This window comes from Hemiscyllium ocellatum, chromosome 32 (assembly GCF_020745735.1).
Source record: "Hemiscyllium ocellatum isolate sHemOce1 chromosome 32, sHemOce1.pat.X.cur, whole genome shotgun sequence".
NCBI classification, from domain to species: domain Eukaryota; kingdom Metazoa; phylum Chordata; class Chondrichthyes; order Orectolobiformes; family Hemiscylliidae; genus Hemiscyllium; species Hemiscyllium ocellatum.
The window spans coordinates 6,130,695-6,157,045 of record NC_083432.1 but is presented as its reverse complement, the minus strand read 5'-3'; the positions used below and the strand labels follow the sequence as shown (position 1 = coordinate 6,157,045).

At 48.7% G+C, this 26,351-nt stretch overlaps 1 protein-coding gene across 1 annotated transcript in view; it reads right to left on the bottom strand.

The window, feature by feature from the left end:
- LOC132830848 (C1q-related factor) overlaps positions 1-13,287 on the bottom strand; it is a 127,376-nt gene extending 114,089 nt beyond the window's left edge. The window contains exon 1 of the mRNA XM_060848729.1: positions 12,694-13,287. Coding sequence (XP_060704712.1) covers positions 12,694-13,284 — 591 coding nt within the window. The 5' untranslated portion in view covers positions 13,285-13,287. The remainder of the gene's footprint in view (positions 1-12,693) is intronic.
- Positions 13,288-26,351: the final 13,064 nt, after the last annotated feature.

The following is a 26,351-nucleotide window of genomic DNA, read 5'->3' as shown; positions in this document are numbered from 1 at the left end:
AAGGGAGAGAAAAGAGAGTGAATAAGGGAGAAGATGACAGTGGACAAGGGATAGAGGAGACTGTGAGCAACGGCGACAGACAACAGTGAACAAGGGAGAGAGAAGACCGTAAACAAGTGAGAGCGGTGTCAGTGAATAAGGCTGAGAGAAGACAGCGAACAAGGGAGAGACAGGACAGCAAACATGGGAGAGAAGAGAAAGTGAAAAAGGAAGAGAGGAGACAGTGAACACGGGAGAGACAGGACAGCAAACATGGGAGAGAAGAGAAAGCGAACAAGGGAGAGAGAGAGACAGTGAACAAGGGAGAGAGGAGACAGTAAACAAGCGAGAGAGAAGACAGTGAACAAGGGTGGGAGAAGACAGTCAACGAGAGAGAGAGAGAAGACAGTGGACAAAGGAGAGAAGAAGCAGTGAACAACGGAGAGAGAAGACAGTTAACAGGAGAGAGCAGAGTCAGTGAACAAGGGAGAGAGGAGACAGTGAACAAGGAAGAGAGAAGACAGTGAACAAGGGAGAGAGGATACAGTGAAAAATGGAGAGAGGAGTCAAGGAACAATGGAGAGAGGAGACAGTGTACAACAGAGAGGAGACAATGAACAACGGACAGAAGAGATAGGGAACTTGGGAGAGAGGAGACAGCGAACAACAGTGAGATGGGACAGTGAACAAGGGAGAGAGAAGATAGTGAAAAACGGATAGAGGAGACAGTGAACAACAAAGAGAGGAGACAGTGAACAAGGGAGAGAGGAGACAGTGAACTAGGGAGAGAGAGGATAGTGAAAAATGAAGAGAGGAGACAGTGAACAACAGAGAGAGGAGAGTGTGAAAAAGTGAGAGAGAAGACAGCGAACAAGGGAGAGAGGAGACAGTGAACATGGAGAGAGAAGACAGTGAACAAGGGAGAAAGGAGACAGTGAACAACAGAGAGAGGATTCGGTGAACATGGGAGAGAGGAGATAGCGAACAAGGGAGAGAGGAGACAATGAACAAGGGAGAGAGAAGATAGTGAAAAACGGATAGAGGAGACAGTGAACAACAAAGAGAGGAGACAGTGAACAAGGGAGAGAGGAGACAGTGAACTAGGGAGAGAGAGGATAGTGAAAAATGAAGAGAGGAGACAGTGAACAACAGAGAGAGGAGAGTGTGAAAAAGTGAGAGAGAAGACAGCGAACAAGTGAGAGAGGAGACAGTGAACAAGGGAGAGAGGAGACAGTGAACAAGGGAGAGAGGAGACAGTAAACAAGGAAGACAGGAGACAGTAAACAAGGGAGAGAGGAGACAGTGAACAATGGAGCAAGGAGACAGTGAACAAGGAAGGGAGGAGACAGCGAATATGGGAGAAAGAACAAGGGAGTGATAAGACAGTGAAAAAGGGAGAGTGAAAAGAGTGAGCAACGGAGGAGACAGTTAACAATGGAGAGAGAAGACAGTGAAAAAGGGAGAGAGAAGACAATGAACAAGGGAGAGAAAAGAGAATGAATAAGGGAGAAGATGACAGTGGACAAGGGATAGAGGAGACTGTGAGCAACGGCAACAGACAACAGTGAACAAGCGAGAGAGAAGACCGTAAACAAGTGAGTGCAGTGTCAGTGAATAAGGCTGAGAGAAGACAGCGAACAAGGGAGAGACAGGACAGCAAACATGGGAGAGAAGAGAAAGCGAACAAGGGAGAGAGAGAGACAGTGGACAAGGGAGAGAGGAGACAGTGAACAAGCGAGAGAGAAGACAGTGAACAAGGGTGGGAGAAGACAGTCAACAAGGGAGAGAGAAGACAGTGGACAAAGGAGAGAAGAAGCAGTGAACAACGGAGAGAGAAGACAGTTAACAGGAGAGAGCAGAGTCAGTGAACAAGGGAGAGAGGAGACAGTGAACAAGGAAGAGAGAAGACAGTGAACAAGGGAGAGAGGATACAGTGAAAAATGGAGAGAGGAGTCAAGGAACAATGGAGAGAGGAGACAGTGTACAACAGAGAGGAGACAATGAACAACGGACAGAAGAGATAGGGAACTTGGGAGAGAGGAGACAGCGAACAACAGTGAGATGGGACAGTGAACAAGGGAGAGAGAAGATAGTGAAAAACGGATAGAGGAGACAGTGAACAACAAAGAGAGGAGACAGTGAACAAGGGAGAGAGGAGACAGTGAACAAGGGTGAGCGAAGACAGTGAACAAGGGAGACAGAAGACAGTGAACAACGGAGAGAGGAGCCAGCAGACAAGGGAGAGATAAGATAGCAAACAAGGGAGAGAAGACAGTGAACAAGGGAGAGAGGAGACAGTGAACAATGGAGAGCGAAGACAGTGAACAAGGGAAAGAGAAGACAGAGAACAAGGGACAGAGAAGACAGCGAACAAGGCAGAGAAAAGAGAGTGAACAATGGAGAGAGGAGACAGTGAACAAGGGAGAGAAGAGACAGTGAACAAGGGAGAGAGGAGACAGTGAATAAGTGAGAGAGGAGACAGTTAACAAGGGAGAGAGGAGACAGCGAACCAGGGAGAGAGGAGACAGTGAACAATGGGAGAGGAGACAGTGAACAAGGGAGAGAGAAGAAAGTGAACAAGGCAGAGAAAAGACAGTGAACAAGTGAGAGAGAAGACAGCGAATAAGGGAGAGAGGAGACAGTGAACAAGGGGAGAGGAAACAGTGAACAAGGGAGAGACAGGATAGCAAACAAGGGAGAGAGGAGACAGTGAACAAGTGAGAGAAAAGAAAGTGAACAAGGGGAGAGGAGACAGTGAACAAGGGAGAGAGGAGACAGTGAACAGGAGAGAGCAGAGTTAGTGAACAAGGGAGAGAGGAGACAGTGAACAAGGGAGAGAGAAGACAGTGAACAAGGGAGAAAGGAGATAGTGAACAAGGGAGAGACAGGATAGCAAACAAGGGAGAGAGGAAACAGTGAACAAGTGAGATAGTGGACAGTGAACAAGGGAGAGAAGAGAGTGAACAAGGGAGAGAGAAGACAGTGAACAAGTGAGAGAAAAGAAAGTGAACAAGAGGAGAGGAGACAGTGAACAAGGGAGAGAGGAGACAGTGAACAGGAGAGAGCAGAGTTAGTGAACAAGGGAGAGAGGAGACAGTGAACAAGGGAGAGAGAAGACAGTGAACAAGGGAGAAAGGAGATAGTGAACAACAGAGAGAGGATTCCGTGAACATGGGAGAGAGGAGATAGCGAACAAGGGAGAGAGGAGACAGTGAACAAGGGAGAGAGGAGACAGTAAACAAGGAAGACAGGAGACAGTAAACAAGGGAGAGAGGAGACAGTGAACAATGGAGCAAGGAGACAGTGAGCAAGGAAGGGAGGAGACAGCGAATATGGGAGAAAGAACAAGGGAGTGATAAGACAGTGAAAAAGGGAGAGTGAAAAGAGTGAGCAACGGAGAGAGGAGACAGTTAACAATGGAGAGAGAAGACAGTGAAAAAGGGAGAGAGAAGACAATGAACAAGGGAGAGAAAAGAGAGTGAATAAGGGAGAAGATGACAGTGGACAAGGGATAGAGGAGACTGTGAGCAACGGCGACAGACAACAGTGAACAAGCGAGAGAGAAGACCGTAAACAAGTGAGTGCAGTGTCAGTGAATAAGGCTGAGAGAAGACAGCGAACAAGGGAGAGACAGGACAGCAAACATGGGAGAGAAGAGAAAGTGAAAAAGGAAGAGAGGAGACGGTGAACAAGGGAGAGAGAGACAGTGAACAAGGGAGAGTGGAGACAGTGAACAAGCGAGAGAGAAGACAGTGAACAAGGGTGGGAGAAGACAGTCAACAAGGGAGAGAGAAGACAGTGGACAAAGGAGAGAAGATGCAGTGAACAACGGAGAGAGAAGACAGTTAACAGGAGAGAGCAGAGTCAGTGAACAAGGGAGAGAGAAGACAATGAACAATGGAGAGCAAAGACAGAGAACAAGGGAGAATGGAGACAGTGAACAAGGGTGAGCGAAGACAGTGAACAAGGGAGACAGAAGACAGTGAACAACAGAGAGAGGAGCCAGCAGACAAGGGAGAGATAAGATAGCAAACAAGGGAGAGAAGACAGTGAACAAGGGAGAGAGGAGACAGTGAACAATGGAGAGCGAAGACAGTGAACAAGGGAAAGAGAAGACAGAGAACAAGGGACAGAGAAGACAGCGAACAAGGCAGAGAAAAGAGAGTGAACAATGGAGAGAGGAGACAGTGAACACGGGAGAGAAGAGACAGTGAACAAGGGAGAGAGGAGACAGTGAACACGGGAGAGAAGAGACAGTGAACAAGGGAGAGAGGAGACAGTGAATAAGTGAGAGAGGAGACGGTTAACAAGGGAGAGAGGAGACAGCGAACCAGGGAGAGAGGAGACAGTGAACAAGGGGAGAGGAGACAGTGAACAAGGGAGAGAGGAGACAGTGAACAAGGGAGAGAGGAGACAGTGAACAAGGGGGAGAGAAGACAGTGAACAATGGAGAGAAGAGAGAGTGGAGAAAGTGAGGACTGCAGGTGCTGGAGATCAGAGCTGAAAATGTGTTACTGGAAAAGCACAGCAGGTCAAGCAGCATTCAAGGAGCAGGAGAATCGACGTGGGCATGAGCCCTTCATCAGGAATGAGGAAACTTTGTCCAGCAGGCTAAGATAAAAGGTAGGGAGGAGGGACTTGGGGGAGGGGCATTGGAAATGCAATAGGTGGAAGGAGGTCAAGGTGAGAGTGATAGGCCTGAGTGGGGTGGGGGCGGACAGGTCAGGAAGAAGATTGCAGTTTACGGAGGCGGTGCTGAGTTTGAGGGAGAGATGAGACAATGAACAAGGGAATGAGGAGACAGTGAACAAGGGAAAGAGAAGAGACAGTGAACAAAACAGAGAGGAGACAGCAAACAAGGGAGAGACCGGAGACAGTGAACATAAGAGACAGGAGACAGTGAACAACGGAGAATGACAGAAACATCCAGTATAGGAGGAGGAGTTAGATATTCATAGTGTCACAGACTTGGATAACAGGCATTTCAGCCCAACTTATACTAAGGAGAGGCTGAACAGACTGTTGATATTTTCCCTGGAGCGTTGGAGGCTGAGCGGTGACCTTATAGAGGTTTATAATATAGAGGTTGTGTGCAGCACGGTGGCACAGTGGTTAGCACTGCTGCCTCACAGCACCAGAGATCTGGGTTCACTTCCTGCCTCAGGCGACTGACTGTGTGGCGTTTGCACATTCTCCCTGTGTCTGCGTGGGTTTGCTCTGGTTTCCTCCCGCAGTCCAAAAATGTGCAGGTTAGGTGAATTGGCCACGCTAAATTGTCCGTGGTTTTCGTGTTAGGGGAATGGGTCTGGGTGGGTGCACTTCGGCAGGATGGTGGGGACTTGTTGGGCCGAAGGGCCTGTTTCCACACTGTAAGTAATCTTAAAAAAACACATCACTACTCTGAGATTGTTATCACTGTTCTCTCAGGGCATGGGTAGCATAAATAGACAAGGTTGTTTTTTTTAACCAGGTGAGAGAGTTTAGAACTCGAGGGCAAAGGTTTAAGGTGAGAGGGGAAAGATTTAGAAGGAGCAACATTTTCAAACAGAGGATGTTGCATGTGTGGAATGAGCTGCCAGTGGAGGCTGGTACAATTACAACATTTAAAAAGCATCTGGATGGGGACAGGAATAGGCAGGGTTTACAGGGATATGGGCCTAGTGCAGAAAAATGGGACTAGATTAGATTCGGACATCTGGAGCATGGACAAGTTGGCTGGTTCATGATGGATCCTGTATCTTACCTCCAACCCCTGCTCTCTCTCCCCACACCCCTTGATGCCTTTAGTGTCCAGAAATCCCTCTCATACATTGTTAAACACTTTCAGCACCTGTCTCCAACACCTTCTGTGGTTGAAAATCCTACAAGTTCACCATCCTCAAAGTGAAGACATTTCACCTTGTCTCATCTGAAATGGCCTGTCTCATACTCTGAGATTGTTACCATTGTTCTGTCAGCCCCCTCTCCCCAGGCCAGGGGAATTTAACAATCCCTCCATCCACTCCCTCCAGCCCTGTCAGAATTTTAGAAGGTTCAATGAGAATCACCCTCAATTTCTAAACTACAGTGAGTGCACACCCAGTCAACTCAATCTCTACTCATTTGACAAACCTATTGTCCCAAGAATCAATGTGGTGAATTCTTGCTGTTTCAATAATACTGTCATTCTGTTTTCCCAACAAAAGTGGGTAACTTCACATTTATGCACATTACACTGCATCTGTCATTTACATGGCCATACTCAACTTGTCTAAATTGCCTTGAAACCTCTTTACTTCCTCTTCACACTCACATTCCCACCTAGTTTTGATACTTCAGCTAACTGGGAGAATTATGTTGGAAATAGCTGCGGTTCAAGCATTGATTCCTGTTGTACCCCACTGGTTACTGCTTTCCATTCTGAGAAAAAGCCCATTTTATGCCTACACTCTGCTCCCCAACTCTCAAGGCAGAAGAGGGGACTGCAGATGCTGAGGATTAGAATCAAGAGTGTGGTGCTGGAAAAGCACAGCAGGTCAGGCAGCATCCGAGGAGCAGGAGAATTGATGTTGCGGGGAAAAGCCTTTCAACAGGAATAAGGCTGTGAGCCTTGGGGGTGAAGAAATAAATGGGAGGGGGCTGGGGCTGGGGGGAAGGTAGCTGAGAGTACAATAGGTGGATGGAGGGGACCTATAACACTCTCAGATACCTTCCCCTAGCCCCACCCCCCCTCTCATTTATCACTCCACCCCCAAGGCTCCCAGCCTCATTCCTGATGAAGGGCTTTTGCCCGAAACGCGATTTTCCTGCTCCTCGGATGCGGCCTGACCTACACAATGCTCAATCCAGGCTAATACATTACCATGCATTTTAATTTGTGCATTAAACTCTTAAGAGGAACTTATCAGAAGCTTCCTGACATCCAAATAGCTCATAGCCACTGGCTCTATTTGATTAGTTATACCATCAAGAACTCCAGTAAGCTTGGCAAACATGATTTCCCTTTCATAAACCTGTGTTATCTCAAAACATAGAAAATAGGAGCAGGGAGAGGCTATTCAGCCCGTCAATCCTGCTCCACCATTCATCATGATCATGGCTGATCATCCAACTCAATATTAGAGTGGTGCTGGAAAAGTACAGCAGGTCAGGCAGCATCCGAGGAGCAGGAAAATTGACATTTCAGGCAGGAGCCCTTCATCAGGAATGAGGCTGGGAGCCTCGGGGGTGGAGAGATAAATAGGGGGTGGGTGGGGCTGGGGGAAAGGTAACTGAGAGTGCAATAGGTGGTTGGGGGTGGGGGTGAAGGTGATAGGTCGGAGAGGAGGGTGGAGCGGATAGGTGGGTAGGAAGATTGACAGGTGGGACAGGTCATGAGGGTGGTGCTGAGCTGGGAGGTTGGAACTGGGGATAAAGAGGGGGAGGGGAAATGAGGAAAATTGATGCCATGGGGTAGAAGGGCTCTGAGGCGGAAGTTGAAGCAATCTTCCTCCAGGCGTCAGATGGTTAGGAACTGGCGATGGAGGCAGCCCAAGACCTGCATGCCCTTAGCCACAGGGTGGTGTGGTTGATTGGTGGGGATGTCCCTGAGATGTTCCCTAAAGCGCTCTGTGAGGAGGCGCCCAGTCTCCCCAGTGTAGAGGAGACCGCATCGGGAGCAACGGATACAATAAATGACATTGATGGATGTGCAGGTGAAACTTTGATGGATGTGAAAGACTCCTTTGAGGCCTTGGTTGGAGGTGTGGGTGCAGGTTTTGCAATTCCTGCGGTGGCAGGGGAAGGTACTGGGAGGGGGGGGAGGGCTGTTTGGGAGCGTGGACCTGACCAGGTAGTCACGGAGGGAATGGTATTTACGGAAAATGGATGGGGTGGAGAGGGAAATGTATCTCTGGTGGTAGGGTCTGTTTGTAGGTGGTGCAAATGGCGGAGGATGATGCGACGTATACAGAGGTTGGTGGGGTGGAAGGTGAGGATCGAGGGGGTGGGGGTGCTGTCCTTGTTACAGTTGGAGGGGTGGGGTCTGAGGGCGGAGGTGCGGGATGTGGATGAGATACGTTGGAGCACATCATCAACCACGTGGGAAGGGAAATTGCGGTCTCTAAAGAAGGAGGCCATCTGGTGTGTTCTGTGGTGGAACTGGTCCTCCTGGGAGCAGATACAGCAGAGGCGGAGGAATTGGGAATACGAGATGGCATTTTTTCAGGAGGTAGGGTGGGAGGAGGTGTAATCCAGGTTACTGTGGGAGTCAGTGGGTTTGTAGAAAATATCAGTGTTAAGTCGGTTATCGTTAACGGAGATGGAGAGGTCAAGGAAGGGGAGGGAGGTGTCAGAGATGGTCCAGGTGAATTTAAGGTCGAGGTGGAATGTGTTGATGAAGTTGATGAACTTTTCAACCGCTTCGTGGCAGCACGAGATGACACCAATGCAGTCCTCAACGTAGCGGAGGAAGAGGTGGGGAGTGGTGCCGGTGTAACTACGGAAGATAGACTGTTTTACGTAGCCGACAAACAGACAGGCATAGCGGGGGCCCATACAGCAGCTCACGGCTACCCTTTATTTCTGGAGGAAGAGGGAGGATTTGAAGGAGAAATTATTGAGGGTGAGGGCTCCACGTGAATTTAAACTTGTGGTGGAATGTTCCAGGAGTCAACCCCATGGCCGAATATTTCGACTCCCCCTCCCACTCTGCTGAGGATGTGCAGTGCCCAGGCCTCCACTATCGTCATTCCCACACCACCTGATGCCTGGAGGAAGAACGCCTCATCTTCTGCCTCGGGACCCTTCAACCCCAGGGCATCAAGGTGGACTTCACCAGTTTCCTCATTTCCCCTCCCCCCACCTTACCCCAGTTCCAACCTTCCAGCTCAGCACCGCCCTCATGACCTGTCCTACCTGCCTACCTATCTATCCGCTCCACCATCCTCTCCGACCTATCACCTTTACTCCCACCTCCAACCACTTATTGCAGCTACCTTCCCCACCAGCCTCACCCCCCCTCCCATTTATCTCTCCGCCCCCGAGGCTCCCAGCCTCATTCCTGATTAAAGGTTTTTGTCGAATCGCGATTTTCCTGCTCCCTGGATGCTGCTTAACCTGCTGTGCTTTTCCAGCACCACTCTAATCTTGACTCTAATTTCCAGAACAGCAGTACCCACTTTTGGACTGTCCAACTCAATAGCCTAATCCTGCTTTCTCTCCATGACCTTTGATCCCATTTGTCCCAAATGCTTTATCTAGCCACCCTTCGAATGCATGTTGATTGCATCTATTCCCGCTGATATTTTTTAAGTGCCTTGATATCACCTTCTTTGCAATAATCTGGAATATTTTACTTAATACTGTGAGGTTAACTGAACTGCAATGCCCTGTATTCTCGTTCCATCCCTTTTTAAACAGTAGGGTTACGTGTCATTCTGCAATCTCCCAGATTGTTCCAGAATCCGATAGATGAAAGGGGAAACCAGACAAATGTGAGGAGTGAAGAGCTGGGAGAGAGAATATCAGGAAGAGATAGACCTTGTGTGTGATAAAGAGAACAGATTACAAGAGGGAAAACCAAATAGAGATGACATGGTAAGTTAAGGGAATGTGAGATAAAGAGCAATTGAGAGAAAATGAAAGTCAGTGAAAGATAGAGTTAGAAAAGACAAATGGGAGCAAGAAATTGCAAGGCAGAGAGCGCAGTGAGAGTGTGGGGCACAGACAAGATGGAAAAAGATCAGGCAGAGAGAGACAGACAGATAGACAGAGATACAGAGATACAGAGAAACAGAAAGAATAAGATCAACACAGAGAGAAGCAATGACACATAGAGACACAGGTGGACTGTGAGCAAGAAAGAGAGAGGCACCCTCACATACACAGACACTGTCATATACACACACAGACACACTGAAACACACACAGACACACTCTCAAACACACACTGACACACTCTCACATATTGACACGCATACACTCACACTCCCATACACATGCACTGACACACTCCCATACACATGCACTGACACACTCCCATACACATGCACTGAGGAGAGAGAGGCAGCAAACAAGGACAAAGTATGAGGGAAAGGCAGAGTTAGAATGAGGCAGTGAGGGGACAGTGAGGGGACAGTGAAGGGGCAGTGAGGGGACAGTGAGGGGACAGTGAGGGATAGTGAGGGTGGTGAGGGTCGGTGAAGGGTGGTGAGGGTCAGTGAAATACAGACAATGAGTGAGGAGCTGCCAGAAACAGAGGGGAGGGAGTGATTGAATGAGAGAACAGAGAGAGTGAGAGAAACTGTGAACAGAGTAGTGAAAATGCACGGGAAGAGACAGAGCCCGAGACACTGGGAAGGGAAGGAGCAGAACTAGAGAGTGAACAGGAGACTGAGAGAAGGAAATCCAGAGGCGAAATTAGCTCAGGAACAGAAATTCGTTTCGATTGCACCAGGTGGTAGCCCGGAGACTCTCTGACAGTCAGCACATGGAAAGGAGAGAGATACACGGTGGCGGGAGACACAGGTCAGGGTAAGGGGGAGAGATGATCAGGAGAGAGAGAGAGAGGGCGTTCCAGCCCCTGTGTGTGTGTGTGAGAGAGAGAGAGAGAGAGACAGAGGGTGAATTCTGTCCCCCTCAGTCGGAACAAGAGTTTCCGAAATGTTTCCTGAAGTCGGGAGTGAGAGTCGCAGCCACAGAGTCAGTGAAAGACGCCGGGAGCGGGGAGCCGGGAGCCGGGAGCACCGGAGGATATCCGCCCGCCGAGGCTCCTTCTCTCAGAGGCAGTCACTGTAACTCCGGGAGGGAGACTCACTATCCCCAGGGAGGGACTGAGACAGACAGAGAGAGAGAAAGCGAGAGGGGGGTGGAGGGGAGGGGGGGAGTCACGGCGGGATGGGGCGGGGGTGTGTGAGGGTGAAATGGTGGGGGTGGGGGCGGGAGGTGGCGGTGCCAGGGGGGTGCTCTGACAATCCCCCCAGCCACCGCCTCTTTCCCCTGACCCTCTCTCACTGACCGTCCCCCTCACACACACCCCCTTCCCCACCCACTTCCCCTCTCCCCTTCACCCCCATAGCCCGAACCCTTCTCCCCCTCCCCTCCTCACTCTCTGTCCCTCACCGCTTCCCCTGCACTCATCACACACACACACACACACCCTGCCCTATGTCCGCCCCCCACCCGCCATGTGCCCGGTGCAGTGGGGAGGTGAGGGAAGGGTACAGGGCACTGAGACAAGGTGGGGCTGCAGAGGAAGGGAGTGAGGTCAGGGGGAGGGGAAGGGCTCCAGGGGGTTAAGGGCGGGGAATGGGGTCGGGGAGAAGAGGGGGTTTGGGGGATGGGAAGGGGAGCAGAAGGAGGGGGTTCAGGGGAGGGGAGGAGATTCGGGGAGCATGGGGAGGGGAAGGAGAGCAGAGGGAGGGGTTTAGGGGAAGGGGTTTGGGGAGGAGGGTAGGGGAGGGGGTTGAGGGGAGGGGGTTTAGGGGAGGAGGGTACGGGAGGGGGTTGAGGGGAGGGGGTTTAGGGGAGGAGGGTGGGGAGGGGGTTGAGGGGAGGGGGTTTAGGGGAGGAGGGTAGGGGAGGGTGTTGAGGGGAGGGGGTTTAGGGAAGAGGGTGGGGAGGGGGTTGAGGGAAGGGGGTTTAGGGGAGGAGTAGCAGAGGAAGAGGTTTGAGGGAGGGGGAGGAGGGTACGGGAGGGGGTTGAGGGGAGGGGGTTTGGGGAGGAGGGTGGGGAGGGGGTTGAGGGGAGGGGGTTTAGGGGAGGAGGGTAGGGGAGGGTGTTGAGGGGAGGGGGTTTAGGGAAGAGGGTGGGGAGGGGGTTGAGGGAAGGGGGTTTAGGGGAGGAGTAGCAGAGGAAGAGGTTTGAGGGAGGGGGAGGAGGGTACGGGAGGGGGTTGAGGGGAGGGGGTTTAGGGGAGGAGGGTACGGGAGGGGGTTGAGGGGAGGGGGTTTAGGGGAGGAGGGTGGGGAGGGGGTTGAGGGGAGGGGGTTTAGGGGAGGAGGGTAGGGGAGGGTGTTGAGGGGAGGGGGTTTAGGGAAGAGGGTGGGGAGGGGGTTGAGGGAAGGGGGTTTAGGGGAGGAGTAGCAGAGGCAGAGGTTTGAGGGAGGGGGAGGAGGGTACGGGAGGGGGTTGAGGGGAGGGGGTTTAGGGGAGGAGGGTGGGGAGGGGGTTGAGGGGAGGGGGTTTAGGGGAGGAGGGTAGGGGAGGGTGTTGAGGGGAGGGGGTTTAGGGAAGAGGGTGGGGAGGGGGTTGAGGGAAGGGGGTTTAGGGGAGGAGTAGCAGAGGAAGAGGTTTGAGGGAGGGGGAGGAGGGTACGGGAGGGGGTTGAGGGGAGGGGGTTTGGGGAGGAGGGTGGGGAGGGGGTTGAGGGGAGGGGGTTTAGGGGAGGAGGGTAGGGGAGGGTGTTGAGGGGAGGGGGTTTAGGGAAGAGGGTGGGGAGGGGGTTGAGGGGAGGGGGTTTAGGGGCGGAGTAGCAGAGGAAGAGGTTTGGGGGAGGAGGTAGGAAGGGGAGGGGGTTCAGGGGGAATTGGAGAGGAGAGGGGAAAAAGGGGGAAGGGAGGAGGTTCAGGGGGAGCATGGGAAGGGGAACAGGGTGGAGTGTTTAGGGGAGGGGGAGAAGGGGGAGCAGGGAGGGGGTGTGGGGAGGACGGGAATTTGGGGGGAGTGGAGGGGATTTAGGGGAGGGGGAGCAGGGGGGAGGAGGTTCAGGAAGGAGAGGGATACCCCCGGGTAGGGGGAGTTGCGCTCCCGCTTACCTGGCCGTTCTTACAGAGGTCTGCCCACATGCTGGTGCCGTCTCCCCCCCTCATGAGGACATGGTAGGTGAAGAAGTAGGTGCCGGGGATGGAGCAGGTGAACTTGCCGCTGGCTCCGTCGTAGTGGTTGCCCAGGTTGGTCACCACGTCGTCAAACCGCAGGATCTCGTAACCTTCGTGCGGGTTCCTCAGGCCGGCGTAGAAAGCTACCCTGGGCACCGTGCTGTAGGTGGCAGCGCTGATAGCTCCTGTCCCAGGACCAGGAGTACCAGGCGGCCCGGGTCTACCCGCTTCACCCTTCTCCCCCGCCGGACCCACTGGTCCCGGGGCACCCCTGTGCCCGGGGGGTCCCGGTGCCCCTGGTCTGCCGGGACGTCCCGGTTCCCCCCGGGGACCCTGCAGCAGGGTGGAGGGGGGCAGTGCCAACTCCTTGCCCACCCCCCGGGCTTCCACCGGACCCGGGCTGGAGCTGGGCTGATCGGCCAGGTAAGGCTGACATACCATCCGGCAGGTGCCCAGCATCTCATAGTGGGCAGCTGTGCCCAGGGAGCTGACCAGCACAGGGATGACAGTGACCAGCAGTAAGACCATGGCCACCCCGAGAGCGGCCGCCACCAGCGCCTTGCGGCTGATGTTGAGCCGCTGACTCCGGGGCTCGCTGCGGGATTGCCGCCGCTCCGGCGTTCCCCGAACGGACCGAATCTTGGTGGTTCTGCTCCCGCTGCTCTCCTCGCTGCAACCGGCCAGAGAGGCTGCACTGAGTGCACACTCACCCTCCCGCACACCCTCCCTCTCTCACTTATATAGCACACCCCTCTGCCCCCACCCCACTCCCAAAGGCTGAGCGCAACTGCATCTGAATGTAGGCAAAAACTTGCCCGTCCCACTGAGCTCTCTCACTGTCTGCAATCCAGCCCGCATCTCAATGTCCCACTGGACAGAGACCACACGCACACACAGAGGCAGAGATATCACAGGGAATAAACTCACACACACACACACACAGAGGCAGAGATATCACAGGGAATAAACTCTCCCTGACACACACACACACACACAGGCAGAGATATCACAGGGAACAAACCCTCTCTCTCTCACACACACACACACACACACACACAGGCAGAGATATCTCAGGGAACAAACTCACACAGAGATATGTGGATGGCATGGTGGCACAGTGGTTAGCACTGCTGCCTCACAGCGCCAGAGACCCGGGTTCAACTCCCGCCTCAGGGTGACTGACTGTGTGGAGTTTGCACATTCTCCCCGTGTCTGCGTGGGTTTCCTCCGGGTGCTCCGCTTTCCTCCCACAGTCCAAAGATGTGCTCGGCAGGTGAAAATTGCCTGTAGTGTTAGGTAAGGGGTAAATAAATGGAATAAACTGACACACACAGAGCCAGAGATATCACTGGGAACAAACTCACACACACAGGCAGAGATATCGCAGGTAACAAACTCTCTCCCTCTCTCTGTCTCTCACACACACAGGCAGAGATATCATATGGAATAAACTCACACACACAGGCAGATATATCACAGGGAACAAACTCCCACACACAGGCAGAGATATCACATGGAATAAATTCACAAACACAGATAGTTAGAGATATCGCATGCAATAAACTCTCTCACACACACACACACACACAGGCAGAGATATCCCAGGAAATAAATTCTCACACATAGGCAGAGATATCACAGGGAATACACTCACACACAGAGGAAGTGATATCACAGGGAATAAACTCACACACAAACACACACACAGGCAGAGATATCACAGTGAATAAACTCACACACACGCACACAGAGGCAGAGATATCAAAGGGAACAAACTCATATACACACACACACAGGCAGATATATAACAGGAATCAAACTCATCCATGCACAGGAAGAGATATTACCGGGAACAAACACACACACACACACACAGGCAGAGATATCACAGGGAAAAAGCTCTCTGTCTCACACACACACAGACAGAGATATCACAGGGAATACGCTCACATACACACACAGACACAAGCACAGATATTACAGAGAATAAACTCTCTCTCACACACACACACGTACAGGCAGAGACATCATGGGGAATAAACTCACATACACACACAGACACAAGCAAAGATATTATGGGAATAAACTCTCTCCCTCACTCACAAACACACACACAGGCAGAGACATCACCAGGAATAAGCTCACACAAACACAGGCAGAGATATCACAGGGAACAAACTCTCTCTCTCTCACACACACACACACACATGCAGAGGCAGAGATATCACAGGGAATAAACTCACACAGACGCACATACACAGGCAGAGATATCACAGGGAATAAACTCACACACAGAGGCAGAGATATCACAGGGAATAAACTCACACACACAGGCAGAGATATCACAGGGAATAAACTCACTCACAAACACACACGCACAGAGGCAGAGATATCACAGGAAATAATCTCACACACACTCAGAGATATCACTAGGAACAAACACACACATACACACAGGCAGAGATATCACAGGGAATAAATTTACACACACACACAAGCAGATATATCACAGGGAACAAACTCACTCACACACACAGACAGAGATATCGCAGGGAATAAACTCACACACATAGGCAAAGATATCACAGGAAATAAACTCAGATAACCACAGGCAGAGATATCACAGGGAATAAATTCTCACACACACACACACAGGCAGAGATATCATAGGGAAAAACACACACAGGCTCACACACACACACACACACAGAGGCAGAGACATCACCGGGAATAAGCTCACACACACAGGCAGAGATATCACAGGGAATAAACTCACACACACAGGCAGAGATATCACAGGGAATAACCACACACACAGGCAGAGATATCACAGGGAACAAACTCACACACACACACAGGCATAGATATCACAAGGAAAATACTCTCACACACGCACACTGCAGCAGAGATAACACAGGGAATAAACGCACACACACACAGGCAGAGATATCACAGGGAACAAACACACACACACACACAGGCAGAGATATCACAGGGAATAAACACACACACACACACACACACAGGCAGATATATCACAGGGAATAAACTCACACACACACACACACACAGGCAGATATACCACAGGGAACAAACTCACACACACACACACACACACACACAGGCAGAGATATCACCGGGAATAAACTCACACTGACACACATACACAGGCAGAGATATCACAGGGAATAAACTCACACATACAGGCAAAAATATCACAGCAAATAAACTCAGATAACCACAGGAAGAGATATCACAGGGAATAAATTCTCACACACAGGCAGAGATATCACAGGGAATACACTCACACACACAGAGGAAGTGATATCACAGGGAATAAACTCACACACAAACACACACACAGGCAGAGATATCACAGTGAATAAACTCACACACACGCACACAGAGGCAGAGATATCACAGGGAACAAACTCCATGCATGCACACATGGGCAGAGATATCAAAGGGAACCAACTCATACACACACACTCAGGCAGAGATACAACAGGAAACAAACTCATACATACACAGGCAGAGATATCACCGGGAACAAACACATACACACACACACACAGGCAGAAATATCACAGGGAAAAAGCTCTCTGTCTCACACACACACAGGCAGCAATATCACAGGGAATACACTCACATACACACACAGACACAAGCACAGATATTACAGAGAATAATCTCTCTCTCTCTCACACACACACACACGCACAGGCAGAGACATCATGGGGAATAAACTCGCATACACACACAGACACAAGCAAAGATATTATGGGAATAAACTCTCTCCCTCACACACACTCACACAGGCAGAGACATCACCAGGAATACGCTCACACAAACACAGGCAGAGATATCACAGGGAACAAACTCTCTCTCACACACACACACACATGCACAGGCAGAGATATCACAGGGAATAAACTCACACAGACGCACATACACAAGCAGAGATATCACAGGGAATAAACTCACACACAGAGGCAAAGATATCAGAGGGAATAAACTCACACACACAGGCAGAGATATCACAGGGAATAAACTCACTCACAAACACACAGGCACAGAGGCAGAAATATCACAGGAAATAATCTCACACACACTCAGAGATATCACTAGGAGCAAACACACACATACACACAGGCAGAGATATCACAGGGAATAAATTTACACACACACACACACACACAGAAGCAGATATATCACAGGGAACAAACTCTCACACACACAGACAGAGATATCACAGGGAATAAACTCACATACATACACACACACACACACACACACACACAGGCAGAGCTATCACAGGGAACCAACTCAAATACACACACACATGCAGGCAAAGATATCACAGGGAATAAACTCTCACACACGCACACAGAGGCAGAGATATCACAGGGAATAAAACGCACACACACACAGGCAGAGATATCACAGGGAATAAACTCACACAAACACACAGGCAGAGACATCACTGGGAACAAACACACACACAGGCTGCGATATCACAGGGAAAAAACTCTCTGTCTCTCACACACACAGGCATAGATATCACAGGGAATAAACTCACATACACACAGGCAGAGATATCACAGGGAAAAAACTCTCTGTCTCTCACACACACAGGCATAGATATCACAGGGAATAAACTCACATACATACACACACACACACACACACAGAGGCAGAGATATCACAGGGAATAAACACACACACACAGGCAGAGATATCTCAGAGAATAAACTCTCACACACACGTATAGAGAGGCAGAGATATCACTGGGAACAAACTCACACACACAGGCAGAGATATCGCAGGTAACAAACTCTCTCCCTCTCTCTCTCTCACACACACACAGGCAGAGATATCGTATGGAATAAACTCACACACACAGGCAGATATATCACAGGGAACAAACTCACACTCACACACACCCAGGCAGAAATGTCACAGGAAATAAACACACACACAAACACAGAGGCAGAGATATCACAGGGAACAAACTCACACACACAGGCAGATATATCACAGGGAACAAACTCACACTCACACACACACAGGCAGATATATCACAGGGAACAAACTCACACTCACACACACCCAGGCAGAAATGTCACAGGAAATAAACACACACACAAACACAGAGGCAGAGATATCACAGGGAACAAACTCCCACACACAGGCAGAGATATCACATGGAATAAATTCACAAACACAGATAGGCAGAGATATCACAGGAAATAAATTCTCACACACAGGCAGAGATATCACAGGGAATACACTCACACACACAGAGGAAGTGATATCACAGGGAATAAACTCACACACAAACACACACACAGGCAGAGATATCACAGTGAATAAACTCACACACACGCACACAGAGGCAGAGATATCACAGGGAACAAACTCATACATACACAGGCAGAGATATCACCGGGAACAAACACATACACACACACACACACACACACAGGCAGAGATATCACAGGGAACAAACACATACACACAGGCAGAGATATCACAGGGAAAAAGCCCTCTGTCTCACACACACACAGGCAGCGATATCACAGGGAATACACTCACATACACACACAGACACAAGCACAGATATTACAGAGAATAAACTCTTTCTCTCTCTCTCTCTCACACACACACACACACGCACAGGCAGAGACATCATGGGGAATAAACTCACATACACACACAGACACAAGCAAAGATATTATGGGAATAAACTCTCTCCCTCACACACACTCACACAGGCAGAGACATCACCAGGAATAAGCTCACACAAACACAGGCAGAGATATCACAGGGAACAAACTCTCTCTCACACACACACACACATGCAGAGGCAGAGATATCACAGGGAATAAACTCACACACAGAGGCAAAGATATCACAGGGAATAAACTCACACACACAGGCAGAGATATCACAGGGAATAAACTCACTCACAAACACACAGGCACAGAGGCAGAGATATCACAAGAAATAATCTCACACACACTCAGAGATATCACTAGGAGCAAACACACACATACACACAGGCAGAGATATCACAGGGAATAAATTTACACACACACACAAGCAGATATATCACAGGGAACAAACTCACTCACACACACAGACAGAGATATCACAGGGAATAACCTCACACACATAGGCAAAGATATCACAGGAAATAAACTCAGATAACCACAGGCAGAGATATCACAGGGAATAAATTCTCACACACACACACACACAGGCAGAGATATCGCAGGGAAAAACACACACAGACTCACACACACACAGAGGCAGAGACATCACCGGGAATAAGCTCACACACACAGGCAGAGATATCACAGGGAATAAACTCACACACACAGGCAGAGATATCACTGGGGATAAACACACACACAGGCAGAGATATCACAGGGAACAAACTCACACACACACAGGCATAGATATCACAAGGAAAATACTCTCACACACGCACACTGCGGCAGAGATAACACAGGGAATAAATGCACACACACACAGGCAGAGATATCACAGGGAACAAACACACACACACACACAGGCAGAGATATCACAGGGAATAAACTCACACACACACACACACAGGCAGATATATCACAGGGAATAAACTCACACACAAACACACACACAGGCAGATATACCACAGGGAACAAACACACACACACACACACACACACATGCAGAGATATCACCGGGAATAAACACACACACACACACACACATACACAGGCAGAGATATTATCGGGAATAAACTCACACAGACACACATACACAGGCAGAGATATCACAGGGAATAAACTCACACATACAGGCAAAGATATCACGGAAAATAAACTCAGATAACCACAGGAAGAGATATCACAGGGAATAAATTCTCACACACAGGCAGAGATATCACAGGGAATACACTCACACACACAGAGGAAGTGATATCACAGGGAATAAACTCACACACAAACACACACAGGCAGAGATATCACAGGGAATACACTCACACACACAGAGGAAGTGATATCACAGGGAATAAACTCACACACAAACACACACACAGGCAGAGATATCACAGTGAATAAACTCACACACACGCACACAGAGGCAGAGATATCACAGGGAACAAACTCCATGCACGCACACATGGGCAGAGATATCAAAGGGAACAAACTCATACACACACACACAGGCAGAGATACAACAGGAAACAAACTCATACATACACAGGCAGAGATATCACCGGGAACAAACACATACACACACACACACACACACACACAGGCAGAGATATCACAGGGAACAAACACATACACACAGGCAGAGATATCACAGGGAAAAAGCTCTCTGTCTCACACACACACAGGCAGCGATATCACAGGGAATACACTCACATACACACACAGACACAAGCACAGATATTACAGAGAATAAACTCTCTCTCTCTCACACACACACACGCACAGGCAGAGACATCATGGGGAATAAACTCACATACACACACAGACACAAGCAAAGATATTATGGGAATAAACTCTCTCCCTCACACACACTCACACAGGCAGAGACATCACCAGGAATACGCTCACACAAACACAGGCAGAGATATCACAGGGAACAAACTCTCTCTCTCTCTCTCTCACACACACACACATGCACAGGCAGAGATATCACAGGGAATAAACTCACACACAGAGGCAAAGATATCACAGGGAATAAACTCACACACACAGGCAGAGATATCACAGGGAATAAACTCACTCACAAACACACACGCACAGAGGCAGAGATATCACAGGAAATAATCTCACACACACTCAGAGATATCACTAGGAGCAAACACACACATACACACAGGCAGAGATATCACAGGGAATAAATTTACACACACACACAAGCAGATATATCACAGGGAACAAACTCACTCACACACAGAGACAGAGATATCACAGGGAATAAACTCACACACATAGGCAAAGATATCACAGGAAATAAACTCAGATAACCACAGGCAGAGATATCACAGGGAATAAATTCTCACACACACACACACACAGGCAGAGATATCGCAGGGAAAAACACACACAGACTCACACACACACACACACAGAGGCAGAGACATCACCGGGAATAAGCTCACACACACAGGCAGAGATATCACAGGGAATAAACTCACACACACAGGCAGAGATATCACAGGGGATAAACACACACACAGGCAGAGATATCACAGGGAACAAACTCACACACACACAGGCATAGATATCACAAGGAAAATACTCTCACACACGCACACTGCGGCAGAGATAACACAGGGAATAAATGCACACACACACAGGCAGAGATATCACAGGGAACAAACACACACACACACACACAGCCAGAGATATCACAGGGAATAAACTCACACACACACACACACACACAGGCAGATATATCACAGGGAATAAACTCACACACAAACACACACACAGGCAGATATACCACAGGGAACAAACACACACACACACACAGGCAGAGATATCACAGGGAATAAACTCACACAGACACACATACACAGGCAGAGATATCACAGGGAATAAACTCACACATACAGGCAAAGATATCACGGAAAATAAACTCAGATAACCACAGGAAGAGATATCACAGGGAATAAATTCTCACACACAGGCAGAGATATCACAGGGAATACACTCACACACACAGAGGAAGTGATATCACAGGGAATAAACGCACACACAAACACACACAGGCAGAGATATCACAGTGAATAAACTCTCACACACATGCACACATGGGCAGAGATATCACAGGGAACAAACTCCACGCACCCACACATGGGCAGAGATATCACAGGGAACAAACTCATGCACTCACAGGCAGAGATATCAAAGGGAACAAACTCATACATAAACACACACAGGCAGATATATAACAGGAAACAAACTCATACATACAAAGGCAGAGATATCACCGGGAACAAACACACACACACACACACAGGCAGAGATATCACAGGGAAAAAGCTCTCTGTCTCACACACACACAGGCAGAGATATCACAGGGAATACACTCACATACACACACAGACACAAGCACAGATATTACAGAGAATAAACTCTCTCTCTCTCACACACACACACACACGCACAGGCAGAGACATCATGGGGAATAAACTCACATACACACACAGACACAAGCAAAGATATTATGGGAATAAACTCTCTCCCTCACACACAAACACACACACAGGCAGAGACATCACCAGGAATAAGCTCACACAAACACAGGCAGAGATATCACAGGGAACAAACTCTCTCTCACACACACACACACACACACACACACATGCAGAGGCAGAGATATCACAGGGAATAAACTCACACAGACGCACATACACAGGCAGAGATATCACAGGGAATAAACTCACACACAGAGGCAGAGATATCACAGGGAATAAACTCACACACACAGGCAGAGATATCACAGGGAATAAAATCACTCACAAACACACACGCACAGAGGCAGAGATATCACAGGAAATAATCTCACACACACTCAGAGATATCACTAGGAGCAAACACACACGTACACACAGGCAGAGATATCACAGGGAATAAATTTACACACACACACAAGCAGATATATCACAGGGAACAAACTCACTCACACACACAGAACGAGATATCACAGGGAATAAACTCACACACATAGGCAAAGATATCACAGGAAATAAACTCAGATAACCACAGGCAGAGATATCACAGGGAATAAATTCTCACACACAGTCAGAGATATCACAGGGAATACACCCACACACACAGAGGAAGTGATATCACAGGGAATAAACTCACACACAAACACACACACAGGCAGAGATATCGCAATGAATAAACTCACACACACACACACAGAGGCTGAGAGATCACAGGGAACAAAATCATACACACATACGCAGAGATATCACCGGGAACAAACACACACACGCACACACACAGGCAGAGATATCACAGGGAACAAACACAAACATTGACAGCGATATCACAGTGAATAAACTCACACACACAGGCAGATATATCACAGGGAACAAACTCACACACACACACACAAACACACACACACTGAGGCACAGATATCGCAAGGAATAAACTCTCACACACACACAGGCAGATATATCACAGGAAATAAACTCAGACACACACACAGGCAGAGATATCACAGAGAATAAACACACACACACAGGCAGAGATATCTCAGAGAATAAACTCACACACACAGGCAGAGATATCACACGGAATAAACTCACACACAAACCCACACACAGGCAGAGATATCATAGTGAATAAACTCTCACACACACATTCACACAGAGGCAGAGATATCACAGGGAACAAACTCACACACACACAACTGAAAATGTGTTGCTGGAAAAGCGCAGCAGGTCATGCAGCATCCAAGGAACAGGACAATCGACGTTTCGGGCATAAGTCCTTCTTCAGGAATGAGGAAAGTGAATAAACTCTCAGACACACACACGTGCACAGAGAGGCAGAGATATCGCAGGGAATAAAGAAACACACACACAGACAGAGATATCACATGGGGCAAACACACACACACACACACACATACACACAGGCAGAGACATCACCGGGAATAAGCGGACACACACAGACAGAGATATCACAGGGAGCAAACTCATTCACACACACAGGCATAGATATCACAAGGAATAAACTCACACACACTCAGACAGAGATATCACAGGGAACAAACACACACACACAACTGAAAATGTGTTGCTGGAAAAGCGCAGCAGGTCATGCAGCATCCAAGGAACAGGACAATCGACGTTTCGGGCATAAGTCCTTCTTCAGGAATGAGGAAAGTGAATAAACTCTCAGACACACACACGTGCACAGAGAGGCAGAGAATCACAGGGAATAAAGAAACACACACAGAGACAGAGATATCACATGGGGCAAACACACACACACACAGACACACACACACACACACACAGGCAGAGATATAACAGAGAATCAACTCTCACACACGTATAGAGAGGCAGGGATATCACAGGGAATAAATTCACACACACAGGCAGAGATATCACAGGGAATAAACACACACACAGGCAGAGATATCACAGGGAAAAAACTCACACACAGAGGCAGAGATATCACAGGGAATAAACTCACACACACACAGGCAGAGATATCGCAGGGAACATACACACACACACACACACACACAAGCAGAGATATCACAGGGAATAAAAACACACACACACACACACACACTCACAGGCAGAGACATCACCGGGAATAAGCTCACACACACAGGCAGAGATATCACAGGGAATAAACACACACACAGGCAGAGATATTACAGGGAACAAACTCACACACACACACACACGCATAGATATCACAAGGAAAATACTCTCACACATGCACACTGAGGCAGAGATATCACAGGGAATAAACACACACACACAAACAGACAGAAAGATCACAGGAACAAGCTCACACACGCATAGACAGCGTTATCATAGGGAAGAAACTCACACACACAAACAGACAGATATATCACAGGGGACAAACTCACACACACACACACAGGCAGATATATCACAGGGAATAAACTCACACACAAACACACACACAGGGAGATATACCACAGGGAACAAACACACACATACACACAGGCAGAGATATCGCAGGGAATAAACTCACTCACACACAGACAGAGATATCACAAGGAACAAAAACACACACACACAGAGGCAGAGATATCTCAGAGAATAAACTCACACACACAGGCAGAGATATCACACGGAATAAACTCACACACAAACACACACACAGGCAGAGATATCATAGTGAATAAACTCTCACACACACATTCACACAGAGGCAGAGATATCACAGGGAACAAACCCACACACACTCAGACAGAGATATCACAGGGAATAAACTCACACACACACAACTGAAAATGTGTTGCTGGAAAAGCACAGCAGGTCAGGCAGCATCCAAGGAACAGGACAATCGACGTTTCGGGCATAAGCCCTTCTTCAGGAATGAGGAAAGTGAATAAACTCTCACACACACGCATGCACAGAGAGGCAGAGATATCACAGGGAATAAACAAACACACACACACGCACACAGAAGCAGATATATCACAGGGAACAAACTCTCACACACACAGACAGAGATATCACAGGGAATAAACTCACATACATACACACACACACACACAGGCAGAGATATCACAGGGAATAAACACACACACACAGGCAGAGATATCTCAGAGAATAAACTCTCACACACACGTATAGGGAGGCAGAGATATCACAGGGAATAAACACACACACACAGGCAGAGATATCACAGGGAATAAACACACACACACGCACACACAGGCAGAGATATCGCAGGGAACCAACTCAAATACACACACATGCAGGCAAAGATATCACAGGGAATAAACTCTCACACACGCATACAGAGGCAGAGATATCACAGGGAATAAACGCACACACACACAGGCAGAGATATCACAGGGAATAAACTCACACAACCACACAGGCAGAGACATCACTGGGAACAAACACACACACAGGCTGCGATATCACAGGGAACAAATTCACACACACACAGGCAGAGATATCACAGGGAAAAAACTCTCACACACTCAGGCAGAGATATCACAGGGAAAAAACTCTGTCTCACACACACACAGGCATAGATATCACAGGGAATAAACACACATACATACACACACACACACAGGCAGAGATATCACAGGGAATAAACACACACACACAGGCAGAGATATCTCAGAGAATAAACTCTCACACACACGTATAGATAGGCAGAGATATCACAGGGAATAAACTCACACACACTGGCAGAGATATCACAGGGAACAAACACACACATAGACAGCGATATCACAGGGAATAAACTCACACACACACAGCCAGATATATCACAGGGAACAAACTCACACACACACACAAACACACACACACTGAGGCACAGATATCGCAAGGAATAAACTCACACACAGACAGAGGCAGAGATATTGCATGGAATAAACTCACACACACACACAGGCAGATATATCACAGGAAATAAACTCAGACACACACACAGGCAGAGATATCACAGGGAATAAACACACACACACAGGCAGAGATATCTCAGAGAATAAACTCACTCACACACACAGACAGAGATATCACAGGAAATAAACTCAGATAACCACAGGCAGAGATATTACAGGGAATAAATTCTCACACACACACACACACAGGCAGAGATATCGCAATGAATAAACTCACACACACACACACAGAGGCTGAGATATCACAGGGAACAAAATCATACACACATACGCAGAGATATCACCGGGAACAAACACACACACACACACACAGGCAGAGATATCACAGGGAACAAACACACACATAGACAGCGATATCACAGAGAATAAACTCACACACACAGGCAGATATATCACCGGGAACAAACACACACACACACACACACACAAACACA